The sequence below is a fragment of the Eublepharis macularius genome, chromosome 6, assembly GCF_028583425.1.
Source record: "Eublepharis macularius isolate TG4126 chromosome 6, MPM_Emac_v1.0, whole genome shotgun sequence".
Lineage (NCBI taxonomy): Eukaryota > Metazoa > Chordata > Lepidosauria > Squamata > Eublepharidae > Eublepharis > Eublepharis macularius.
The window spans coordinates 126,601,111-126,614,667 of NC_072795.1; the positions used below are offsets into that span (position 1 = coordinate 126,601,111).

Below are 13,557 nucleotides of genomic sequence, written 5' to 3' on the forward strand. Positions count from 1 at the left end.
CCCTTCCCCGAACATGTGATATAACCTTTTGATTTCAGAATTCTTTGGGCAAAAGGGGACTAACTGGTTGCTCTTTTTTTATTGCTGCCATCTTTTGTGCTTGCAGCTTTCCCGATGTTTATCTTGTTGATTTTTATTGATGCTCCTCTGCCCCTGCTGCTAGTGTGGCTTGATTGCTTTGCCTGGCACTGTTTTGAGTCTTTAATGTTAGGCTCCCAAACTACCTCGGGGATTGAGGAGCTGGATAGAAATGGGCTGAATAAATGAAACTTTCTTGAAGGCAACTAATCGCCCCTTCCAGGCGACCTATTGCAGTAACAGAGGCCAAGTAGATCAGCTAGGAAGCTCGCCTGGCTCTTGCTCAGTCCTGCCTGGCAGGGCTGGCGCGAAGATGAAATCCGGCTATCGGCTCCTTGGATACAATGGTGGCTGGGGCGGAAAAGAGCGAGAGCCGGGGCCGATCTCTGTCCTCTTTGGATAGGCAGACCTGCCTCGCTTTCCCCGCCGGAGGGAGTCCGTTCCCAGGGGCGCGCTGGCCGCCAGCCCGCCTTCCCCCGAGGGAACGCAAAGCCCGCGCTGCCCCTTCCCTCCCAGCGCGGCCGGAAGGGGTGCCGGCGCAGGCGGGAGCCGCTTGCCGGCGCAGGTCCGGGGCGCCCTTGGAGAGCTTCTGGGCCGGCGGGGCCGCGCCGCGCCACGACGCGGAGGAGCTCGTGGCAGCCCTTGGCCGGCGCGGCGTCCCAGCCCGGCCGGGGCGGGCACAGCGCCGGGGCCAGCCCTCGGGGCGGGGTCGCCCCGTCCCATGCCGGCCTCGGTCCTTCTCGGCTCCGGCGGGAGCTGTGCTGCCGCGGCTGGGGGGGAGGCAAGCGCAGCGCAGCCGGCGTTCGTGGCCTCTCGCCTCGCCTCCGTGCTGGCGTGCCCTGGACGGTGCCTGGCCGGGCTGGCGGGCGCGCTCCCTCGCGGCCGCGCCTCGGGCCCAAGATGCCCGCCTGGGCGATCCTGCCCCTCGCCCTGCCCGCCTTCAGCATCACCGGCATGTGGATCGTGTGAGTAGCTCGGCGCAAGCCGCTCGCCCCCGCGCGCCCGACCCTCCCGGCGACGACGGGTCCTCCCTGCCCCTGCCCGGCCGCTCGCCGCCTTTGCGCGCAGCCTGGCGCCGCTCCGAGGTCCGGGCGCGCCTTGCCCGGCCTAGCGAGGCAGCGGTCGGGGCAGCGGCGCCGGGATCTGCTGGGCTCTGGGCGGGCGGCAGTGGAAAGTTTCGGAGCTGACAGCGCGGCGCTGCCTTCCCGGAGCCCCTTCGCTAAGCGCTGGGTAAACACGCGCGGGGCCCGGGCGGAGCACAGGCGCCCTCCTCGAGGGGCCAGAAAAGCAGCCGCGCTGGCCTCTCGCGGCGAAATCAAACGGAAGCCTCCGGAGCTGCCGAGAGTCGCAGCGCGCTTCCCCCGCCGCCATCGCCGCCGCCGGGCTTCCAGGTGCCGACGAGGCCCCCCTTGTTCTCCTGCCCCTGCCCATTTCCCGGAGCTGAGCCGCGCCCAGAGTTTTCCCAGTTCTTCTCCCCGGGCGATTCCCGCCCGGGCCTCTGCAGCCTGCAGGGATGCCTCAGCAGGCGGGTGCCGACTAAACGCCCCCGCGGGGCTCCACGTGGGGGTCGAACTAGTTGCCGGGGGACGGCCTGCTGCAGTGCCGAAATGCCTCTCGTGGGCCCATCAGGGTGGCCTGCGGAACCAGCGCCTGCAGTTTGTAAACCCGGAGGAGTTCGCCGCATTAGTCTGTAGTCGCAAAATAGAAAAGAGGCCAGTAGCACCTTTCAGACTAACCAACTTTATTCTAGCGTAAGCTTTTGAGAGCCACAGCTCTCTTCGTCAGATGCATGCGTGCATCTGACGAAGAGAGCTGTGGTTCTCGAAAGCTTATGCTGCAACAAGGTTAGTCTTAAAGGTGCTACTGGACTCTCTACAATTTTGTGGTTTGTAAGGGGCTGCAGTGCCCTGGTAGCTTGGAAAAAGAGGCAGGCTAACTTGACTTGCAAGCTGTGGCAAAGGAGCGGCCTGGCAATGGTGTGGGCAGGCCCTTCTGCCACTGGGAACCATGGATGGGCAGAAGGGCAATGTGTACTTCGGTGCACACTGGAGTGGTGCCATAATCTCCCACTTTGGATGGGACTGGCTGCAAGGAGGCTAGCTGCTGCAGAACTGTCCCGCTGGGGCTGGATCAAGTCCTTGCCACACTCCTGATGCGCCCGAGGCCTGCCCTTTCCGGTACCCCATTAAAGCACCTTCTTGCTGCCACTCCAGTGTCCTCAAAAGGCAGCCTGTGGTCGCACCTTCTCCCTGCCCTGTGTTTTCTTAAGACGAGACTTCTCCCCCTTCTGTTGATCATTAGCTGTTGTTTATTTTCTGCCAGACCATGTGACGGCATTTGTCTCGGAGCCAGTTTGCATTAATGTAGAGGGCGGCCTCGCATGAGCTGCTGCCTCCGGGCTTGCAGGCATCCGCCAGGAGTTGTAATGCTGCTAGAATAATTCTGTCTTCTGTCTGGTATCTGAAGAAGTGAGCTGTGACTCACGAAAGCTCATGCGCTACCTCAAATTTTGTTAGACTTATAGGTGCTACTGGACTCTTGCTCTTTTCTACTGCTGTCACCTGAGTTCACCCATGTCACTGTATTGCTTTATTTCTTTACTTCATTTAAACCCCGCTTTTCTCATGGGAGCCCAAAGCAGCTTACGCTGTCCTGCTCTGCTCCATTCTATCCTACAACAACCCTACGAGGTAGGTTATTTGATAGGACGTTTTGGAGGCCTTTTCTTCATAGGGTTGCCATAGGTTGGAGGCGATTTGACGGCGCGTAAGACATACACATGAGGTAGGTTAAATTAAACTTATGCGACTGACCCAAAGTCAGCCAGCAAGAGTGAGGATTCAAACCTGGATTTCACATTCCCTAGTCTGACACTCTAACCATTATGCCATACTGGCTGTCATGTAGTTTTGCTACCAGCCTTCAGTTTGGTTTCCACCTTGGCTGTAAATGACACTGTTGTTCAGCCTCAGTGGCAAAACCTGCAAAATAGGAATATTTGTACCTCTGCCCCTGGTGATTTTGCATACAAGAAATGTGGAAATCCCCATTGATCTATGAAGATCAACAGGTGTCCTCAGGAAAAGTCACGTCAACTGAACCAAACCCACAGGAGAATCCTGCTTTAAGCCCCTGGCAGAAACTCAAATGCAACGCAATAAAATAAGACAAACTTGCAAGTGTAGAGGGGCTCCGAGGGTAGCCGATTTGTGTCTGTTCAGTTAGTCTGTTGCTGCTGGTGCTCTGGCAACTCTGAATTGCCCAGTACCAAGTTTCCTGGAGGTAAAGTGTAGATGACTGGGGAAGGCAACGGCAGACCACCCCATAACAAAAAGTCTGCCAAGAAAACGTCGTGATGTGACGTCTCCCCATGTGTCAGTAATGACTCAGTGCTTGCACAGGGGACTACCTTTACCTTTTTACTACTTGCGCATCTAGGACTTCTGAGGGTTTGACTGAGAATTCTGGGTAAACTTTAAAATTCTCAGCCAACTCTGTTTTACCCCATGTAAGTTAAAATGCGCAAGTCTGGAGTACGTGTGTAGCCAGCAGAAGAGGATTACTCTTTGTGTGTGGTGATGCTGTCCCAAGACACCAGAATTTGGGGAGAGAATCCAAAGCAGGGTCTCCGGCCTGTAGATACTTCTCACTCTTACTTTATTCAGTGTGAATTTCTCTCCGTATGTTCCAGGCCAACATGTTGGACTGAAAACCTCTTTTGTGATGGTGGTGAAAAGTACTAATTGCTTAGAATTGGTTTTTTTAAGATATAGGACATTTTTTCTTACGCAAAGAATCATTGGCTTCAAGAATCCATGGATAGACCTCTTTTCGGAGTTTCAGGAATGCACTGGATTCTAGTCTAAACCATTCCAAGTCCCAAATGATTCCTGCGTGATAAAAGAGGGTGGTTTTGATGGAACAGGAGTCATAGATGATATACTGTGAAATACTTCTCCGATCTATTGTTTGAATCTTCTGCTATGGCTCCAAAGAAAGTTTTGCTTTTCATGTGTTTTGGTACCTTCTCTGTAGACTATTTATTGCAATTATTTTTATAATGGTTTTTAATTGCATACTTCTAAAACTTAGGGTTTTTTAAAAAAGGGATAGTCTTGTTGGTTGGTTTCGTTGTGTCCCTTTAGGGATATGTATAGGAAGCAGCAGTTTGGCTGTACTCCATTTGACTAAAATACATGACATTGTTGGGCCTTGACTTCAACCGGTCCTTTTAAAAATCTGCCACGCTGGTGCTGGAGACGGGCACGGTCTCTCTGAATAAGCAAGTCAGTGTGAGCTGGCATTTCTAGTTCATGGAATAAAACCTTTTGGTTAAATGGAGCAGGAGAGAAGGCATCGCCAGCCACAAGCTTGGTTTTGCCCTCCCCAGATGAAGTCACATGAGGCAAGGCACATTCACACATGTCCCTCTCCCTATATGACCCAAGTTGGGTGTGATCATTTTCCGAAGCCACGGGACAGCTCTTCTCCAAACTGCTTTGAAGTCTGGAGCAAGATGTTCCTCTCACTGTAGGTTGGATTCTATAATAAATCTAATTATAAGCATCACCATACTATATGTTGTGGGGCTTATGTGCTCAGGTGACATGGGGCAGAGGTATGGGGCAAGGAATTAATGCATCATGTTATCACCTGTGAGCACAGAGCTAAGAAGACCAAAGAAGACATCCCGCTTTGGGAGGAATGCAGGAGACATGCACAGGGACCCCAGGTCAAGCAAACCAGGCTGTTGGGTCCACAGTTGTGCGGAGAGACAGACAGTGTGGCGCTGTAATTAGAGCAACTGGACCAGGACTGGGAAGCCTTGGGTTCAGATTCCTGCTTATCCCTGAAGCTCACTAGACAGCCTTGGACCAGTCCTTTCTCTTTCAGCTTGGTGTAACCTACCTCACAGGGTTGATCTGAGGATAAATTGGGGAGGGACAGCTATGCATACCACTCCGAGTTCCTTGGAAACAGGTCAGGATAAAGGAAAATGTGGTTTTGTGCCACTCAATAAGGTGCTGTTGTTGGAAGCTGGGGATGGGGAGAGGGGTAAGCTTTTGGTGTGTGTCTTGAAAAGACAACGCTCCCGAATGCAAGGAAGGGTGAATAAGTGCAGTTTTGGTTTCAGCTGTGACTCCTTCTGAAAAGTAAAATTGCATATAGGATAAAAAGAGACTGTTCTTGTTTCAAGTAGGTCTACAGGAGTCTCTGTTTCTGCTAGCAAGAGGCTGCCTCTTATTGCCAAGACACTTCTGACTCTCTTAAGAGGACTTCAGACACCCTTCAAAGTTTTTAGCTACAATTTAACAGCACTCCTGTCAAGATTCCCAAACCAACAGGTGTCTATCCTTTTTTTTTTTTTAATCCTCTCATCCGGCCTCTGTCTCAGTGTCATTTCTGGCATTATTTCGTTTTTGTTTTGCGTTCTGTTTTACCTGGGGTAGCCCGTCCCCCAATTTAAACCCTCAGCTTCAACTATACTTAGCATTAGAAAATTCTACCATCTCTGCACCTCCCCTCATATCAAACCTTGAGTCAGTTAGCATGTAGTTGAATTCCACAAATGCTTCACAATGTGAGACTGGTCAGCTAGTGCCTTTCCTATGGTGATAATTATGAGTTCAGAAAACAGCCTAAGGGGGAATCCCATATATTGAGTTTTATCTCACCCTTCTTCCAAAGAGCTCAGGGCAGCATATGTAGCTTCCAACTCAAAACATTTTATCTTAACAACATCCCTGCAAAGTAGGCTAAGAGAGTGTGGCTGGCCCAAAGTTACGCAGTAAGCTTCGTGACTGAGTGGAGATTTTTAAAAAGCGCTTAAGATAAAGCGGCTTTATTTGTGCGTTTTGTTTGTTTGTTTATACTGGTAAAACCTTTAGCATCCCATTCTTCCACCTTTTGCCCCCCCCCATCACTGCTTACCTGGCCAGCGGAGGGGGGAGGGGGGAACGGGCCTTCTGGGCGCACTCCTGTGGCCCATATGACAAAGTGAGAATTATCAGTAAAGACTGCATATATGTTTACTTCATTGTTTAATCCTATTTTAAAGACATTAATACTGTTAATATGGGATAAGTAAAGAGTCCAGTAGCAGCTTTAAGGCTAACCATCTTTACTGTAGCATAAGCTTCCGAGAGCCACAGCTCTCTTTGTCAGATGCATGAGAGAGGGAGCTGTGGTTCTCGAAAGCTTATGCTACAATAAAGTTGGTTAGTCTTAAAGGTGCTTCTGGACTCTTTGCTATTTTGCTACTACAGACTAACACGGCTAACTGAATACGAGATAAGGCCTCTTTTGTTCATTTGAAGGCATTCTTGGTTACTGTTATCAACTATTAAACGAACCCGTCTCATGAATTTCCTCCTCACAATCACCGCTGTCATTTGGCTTCGTGCCGTATTATGTTAATACTTCACTTAGGAATGGTGTTTCAGCTTCAGACACAAACTTATCTCGGCCTGTATTGACCATCGTCAAAGGTCTGCCTATTGTCTTCCAACTACAGTCGTTTTGTTTCTGGTGTGTTTCTGGATTTCCACACAGCAATTAAATATATTGTGCACAGCATAGATGTTGTGCCGTTGCTGATTTAGATGGCAATTGGGAATTTACTACTACGTTGTTGCTGAAGACCTTGATTGATTGATTTGTCCAATAGTCCGCTCTCCTCGCAAGCGGGCTCAGAGCGGATAACATCAATAATATAATTCACATTAAAACACATATCAAATAAACGTGCAGTTCAGCAAAAGGACAGCTGTAGACCTCGGAATGAGTGGTTTCTGTCCATGTAAGACAGAGTGTGCACAGCTTTGGCAGGAACGGGCCTCCCTGTTTTTCCTTTCAAATGTCTCAATTTTAATTCTGCCATACGTTCTCCTTCCATCTAAATGCTGCTGAATGATTGCTCCCTATTTGTGAACAAAGGTGCACCCCAGTCTGTGTAACTTTATGTAGGAGACTGCTACATCTACAGTTTGTTTTGTCTTGTTCCCCGAGTGGCTGATATCTATACGAAGTTTGAGAATAACATTCAGAATGGTGCGATGCAACAGAATTAAGAGAATATTGGCATTTCACCCACGGTCTGGCTGCGTGTATTTAATGACCCTGCACTTTGCTTCTGTGTGCTCACTAATTGGGGTTTTGTATTCTCCTGTGACCATATGCGCTTTCCCCACTTTGTTTGAGGTACAGTTTTTGCCTACCACACAGGTGAAATTTGTCAAAAACATTACAGTTCTGTAGTTAGAAGCTGAGCTTTCTTTAAAGGCATGTAAACATAGCGAAGCAGATGTGAAATGATTTATCAAAGAGGATTGGATCATTAGCAAATCAATTACAGCAATCACAACTGTTGGTGACAGGACTGAATGAATTTATTTGCGGTCAGAGACCGTAACAATGGCAATACATCCTTAGCAGGGCTCATTTTGAGGAGGGACACACAGGAACACAGTTCCGGCAGTTCCCCAAAGAGGTCATACGTCAGGTGGCTCCATCCACCTGACTCAACCATTTTGGGACCATTTCGTCCTGGATTGGGGCCAAAATGTCCCGGATCGGGCCTCTGACAGGTGGCGGATCACTCTTCTGTTCAGCAGCGGCCCAATTCTGACCATTTTGGGCCCCTTTTCGGTCATTTTCAGCCTCCTTTTGCTATTTTGGGCCCAATTTTGGCCCTGAATGGCCAGGATTGGGTCCAAAGCAGCCAGGATAGGTGATGTCAGGGGGTGTGGCATATGCAAATCAGTTATGCCAATGACACATTGCTGGTGATGTCAAGGGGCATGGCATATGCTAATAAGTTATGCTAATGAGTTCCTCCAGCTCTTTTTCTATGAAATGACCCCTGATCCTTAGCAATCAATAGAATAGTTAAATCCAGCGTAAAAATGTAAAGGATATAGAAAAATACATTTAGCATTTAAAATCTTACCTTAAAATGTATATAGTTCTCTGAGAACCGTAGTAATTCTAATATTTAAAACATTGACATTAAAATAGTGACAGGACTAATTCAACAGTTGGAGGAAAGGATATAGAAGACAAGAAATAACAATCAGATTGCAAGAAATTAAAAGTGAGCTATTAAACCGGCTTACAGAAATTAATAAAGCTATACAAGGCAACACACAAAAGATTGGAAGGATTAAGGAAAAACAAAAAGCAATATCTGTTTAGATATACGTGAGCATCAACTGGAAAAATGGCACAGAGATTGGAAACTTTATAAGTGCAAACTATTTACATTTTAGGGGGCATACCAGAAAATTTTGGAAAATCAGAGTTGGAAGATAATTTTCAAGATTTACTACAGAAGTATTTGAAGATTCAAGCGATTTTCCAGATCTCGACCAAATATATAGGATTAATTCCAGCTTTACTCAAAAGAACAATCTTCCACGAGATGTTTTGGTACGCTTTGCATCAAAAAAACCCCATGGAATGTTATACTGAACAAACTTAAGAGACTCCCCATTCAAAGTATTGGATAAGAAGATACAGATTTCCCAAGATCTACCAGCAAGTATCTTAAAGAGAAAATAATTTGCTTTCTTAACAAATATTACAAAGGAAAGAATTAAAATACCACTGGAAGTTCCATTTACTATTGAGATTATCCTCCCAAAAGGTAAAAAGACTATTGCTACTGTGGATTAAGCTAGAACATTAGCAGAATTATTTGAAGCTTTTGAAGGAGCAAGCCCAACAAGTTTAAAAGAAAACACCCAGAGGAATGGGGTTAAAAAACAACCAAGTGTGTTGGTAAGAGAGGAAGATAAGACTAGATTAAATGACAGCACTGGAACAAAAATGAAGGAAATGAAAGTCCTATCAGTTAATATTAATGGGCTAGATTCACCCTCAAAACGAATTAAAATTTTTAATCAACTAAAGAAAGAAAATGCAGATATAATATGTATTTCAAGAGACACATGTTAAGAAACAGCATGAACGTATCCTGAGTAATAAAAAACTTGGTAAAGTTTATGTAGCCTCAGCCAATAATAAAAAAATGGGTTTGCGATACACATAAGTAATCCATAGATTAACATATTGGAAGAAAAACGTGACACAGAAGGAAGATATATAATTTTGGAGACGAGACTTTTGGAGGGGAAGATATGTACTTTATCAACAATATATGCCCAAATAATGCAAAATGTAAATTTTATGAAAGTTTTTTTTTCAGACTTTGTTAGATTTTTAGGAAGGGGAGATAACCATTGTTGATGACATGAATGGAGTTATGGTGACATAGTTGATGACATGAACAGAGTTATGGACTTAAAGAATGATAAATCTAAGAAAACTAAAGGAGGCAAATTGGCAAAAACATGTATTAAAATACATAGAAATACAGAAATAGAAGAAGCTTGGAGAGTTTAAAATAAGAATTGGATGTTTCCAAAGGCCGGAGTGTATTAAAATGTTTCTTAGTAAGCACCAAGCAGAGAACGGAATTGTCTGATAGGTAACATAGGAGTTGCTGACAAAGTTGACCAGAGGATGACCTGGAACGTTTTCGGCATTTGGGGAAGAGCCTGGCCTCAATAGCCCTATTGGAGGGCTGCTCTGGACTGGAAAGTCTCCTGTCATCTGGACTTCATTGTTTTGTTTGTTGACCAGTCAACGTTTCTCAAGGAGAAGCAGTATTGTGGTTGATAGATAAGCAATACCAGAACAATGGCTACATTTGGCTGTCGGAGCCCAGTGTAAATTCTTCTCTTCGGTCTCGCTTGCTAGCGCAGAGTCCCTCTCCAATGTGGGAAGCCGCCCCCCAAGTACCTATGGTGGATGAGTTAAGCAAACAGTGAAGTCCCCTTTGACGAAGAAACTTGCTTCATCGCATGATTGTAAATTAAGAGTTATAGGTGGGAGAAACATATATGCTGTCTTTATAATAGTTGTCACCAGGGGTCATTTCATAGAAAAAGAGCTGGAGGAACTCATTAGCATAACTTATTAGCATCACTCATTAGCATATGCCACACCCCTTGACATCACCAGAAGTGTGTTATTAGCATAACTGATTTGCATATGCCACACCCCCTGGCATCACCTATCCTGGCTGTTTTGGACCCAATCCTGACCATCCAGGGTCGAAATTGGGCCCAAAATGGCAAAAAGAGACTGAAAAGGGCCCCAAATGGTCAGGATTGGGCTGCTGCTGAGCGGGAGAGTAATCCACCACCTGTCAGAGGCCTGATCCTGGCCGTTTCGGCCCCGATCCAGGCCAAAACAGGCCCCAAATGGCCGAGAGTCAGGTGGCCGGGGCCACCTGACATGTGACCTCTTTGGGGAACTGACTGAACTGCGTTCCTACGCATTCCCCCTCAAAATTAGCCCTGTTAGTGCATTTTCCAGGATTTTTTTGGTGCAAATTTTCTGTCACTCGTAAGAACTGGAATTCCACATCCTGCCCGCCTCCATATATAAAGAGCTGCCGTGTCCAGTCTGTTGCTTGTTTTGATTTTGCTGGAGGGTGAGGAGAATGGCAGGAGAGGTATGGGAGCTATTTATATACTCTTGCTTGTGGTTTTGGTGGCAGGACAACTCGCCATTCAAGCTGGCCAATGCTTGATTCTGAAAATCTTTCAGGATTGCTTAAACATACAAAGGCTTTCCCCCTGTGGCTGCCTTGGCAAGACCCCGGCCACACTCCTTGCCAGCATAAACTCGACTCTCATGGAAGAACTGTTGAATCTCTTTTCTGGCATTTTTGGTGACAAGTTAATATTAGAATTAATGTGTCTTGAAAGGTTTTAAAAACCTTAACAGTGGAACCTAATGGTCAGCTCATGACTTCAGGAGATCTCTTCCCTGTACCAGTGTCTGCTTTTAAATTACAGTTTCCAAGGCTGCAATTTGTTTTTGCTTTTTTAAGTCTTGAAAAATAATCACAGAATGAGCAGGCCAGCCACAGAGAAGATTTCTAGAACTTTCTAGAAAACGAGGAGCTTCCCACCTTCCTGCCAAAAACATCACCTGACCAGGAGGAGGGGCGCTATCCCCTCAGTTCTCTTTTTGTCGCCCCAGAGAGAGGCTCTCCATTGCTGCTCTCTGCTTTTCCCTCTCCTCATCCCTGAGGCTGAGGAGAGATTTCTTTTTAAAGTTTCTAACCCTCAACAGACACTCTAGCGAAGAATACCGACTGCATTTGAAGAAGAAAAGTTTATGTCTTTTACTTCATTGTTATGGCTCGAGAGATTTCTTCAAGATGCTGGAAAATGCCGGCCCAATTAAAGGCACCTGCTGCCTCCCTGGCACCCTTGAGTACTGAGGGCTAAGTCCGGAGGTGTAGCCTGTCAGAGCCTCCCCACAATGGCTCTTCTCCAAGGCTGTGGCTTCATGCCAGACTTGCTTCCCTGGCACCCTTGTGTACCAAGGGCTAAGTTCAGACATGTGGTCTGTCGGAGCCTCCCTGCTGCCTTGTCTACCACTTACAGTTTTCCTACAATTCTTTTTCACATCTGTGTTGCTCTATGGGCTTAAAAGACCCAAGGTCTTCCCCACCTCTCCTCTTGGGGAGGTCGCTTGTCCTCTCATTAATGGAACTATTCAGTTCAGTATTTCTCCTGAGATTGAAAAAAGGGTGTTATTTTTGAGTGCTCCTTATTTGTTAAGAAGGACAGATGGAAAAGCTGATTAGGTCCAGGTCATCTAATTTTGTGTATTGTCGTCTTTACAGTTGTGCTTTGCTGTCTTATTCACACATATCTCTACCCTTTCTGAAGAGAGTCTCTCTGCTGGTGGGAGTGAGGATTGCTAGTGGCAGAATTCCAATGCCTTGGCTGTTTATAAAATGCACGACAACTAGGGTATCCCACTTGAGGCTGCAATATAGTTTTTTCCTGTGGTCTGTTGATGGTTGGTTACAGACCCTTTGCAAGACAACCTCCCTTTTCTACTAGTTGAAAAAGAATTTCCTTTGCCTTTTCAATTTTAGTTGATCCGTATTTTACTAAGATTTTTCAGTGTTTTCACTTTCACAATGCAGTTCTGTGTTTTTATATTCCTGTATGTGGTAGAATGTGGTCTTCAGTAAGTTTCATGGGATACCACTTAATGGAATACGCGGAATTGAGTATCCAATTCCTCTTTCCTAGATAGAGCATATATGCTTTCAGTGCTCTGTTCTTCCCAGGGCATTCTCATGATGCTCTGACTGAGATTTAGTGCCATCTCAGGGGCACCCCTTTGGTGTGGGGGCCCTACTATGAGGGTGTGGCTCCTGGTCTTCTGCAAAATGACTTTGTCATACTACTACTACTTTCACCAAGAGTACTAGACATAGCTTACCTTCTTTGTCTTTTGTTTTACTGCAAATGCTCCATGTCATTGCAATGCATTGCAATAATGTTTCCTCAACTAACTGGCGCCAATTCCTAGATACTCTGATTGGAAGCATGGGTTATTTGTCCTTGCAACACACTGTGATGGTCCATGGCCTGCCCTTTTGTTTGCTCCTTTGCTGTCAGAGACCCCCATCATTGAGGAATGCCTTTGCTAATCCACTGGCAAAGTAATCTGTTTTTATATTTTATCACCAGGCTGTTTTGGCTGCACAGGTTGTTCTGCTAGCAGCACAAGGTTCATTGATGGTGCATACTGCCTGTGCTTTCTTTGGCCCCATCATGCCTGCTTCACTGTTTTAATTATTCTGGTGTGGATCTGCTGTTTTCACTCCTGCTGATGGCTTAGGCAGCTTTAGCTCCTTGTCCTGTACTATAGCAGTAGTCTCAGGGTTTTTCTGAGTGGCAATTTCTGCTCCTTGACTACCATTTCTTGCCCCTCTAAGTGGGTAAGAGTCTCTGCTGAGGCTATAGCAGGACTTGGAGCCTCCTTCTTGTGCTATTGACTATGTTTGGGACTCCAACACTCTAAACTTCCTTTTTCCAAAGACATTTAAAGTAGGGGTTTAACCCCTTGTTAATTTTTTGCACCTCTCTGGCGCTTTGCAAAGTTAATGTGTCCGATGCCTTGGCCAGGATTCCCTACCAGGGGTTGGCTTCCTACCCTCATATCTCACACAGGGCCGGCGCCTCCATTGAGGCAACCCCGGTGATCGGCTCCAGTGCTGAGGTGCCGGAGGGGGGGGGGCTGGGGGCGTGTGCCATGGAGCTGGCGGTGGCAGCGTGTGGGAAGCTGACCGGGAGGGATGGGAAGCTGACCGTGCGCCACCCTGGCTGACTGCCACGCCTGGCCTGCAGCTACTGCAGCCTCCCAGCTCTTCCGCACTGCTGCCGTCGCCAACACACACCCCTGGCCGGGAGCAGCAGCCGCGGGACAGGCGCAGCACGTGTCCAAGGTGGCGCACGAAGCAATGGAGCAGGAGGGCTGGGAGGACACACGCATGCCTCCCCAGCCACCCGCCGTGCCTGGCTGGGCTGGCAGCCTCTCAGCCCTCCCGCCCAGCCACCCGCCACCCCACAGTCCGGGTGTGCGCATGCGCGAGGGGGCAGG

General features: G+C 47.4%; 1 protein-coding gene across 1 annotated transcript in view; it reads left to right on the forward strand.

Moving 5' to 3' along the window:
• The first annotated feature begins 796 nt into the window (after positions 1-796).
• Positions 797-13,557, forward strand: part of NFKB2 (nuclear factor kappa B subunit 2) — a 75,936-nt gene continuing 63,175 nt past the window's right edge. Inside the window, exon 1 of the mRNA XM_054982484.1 lies at positions 797-1,043. Coding sequence (XP_054838459.1) covers positions 979-1,043 — 65 coding nt within the window. The 5' untranslated portion in view covers positions 797-978. The remainder of the gene's footprint in view (positions 1,044-13,557) is intronic.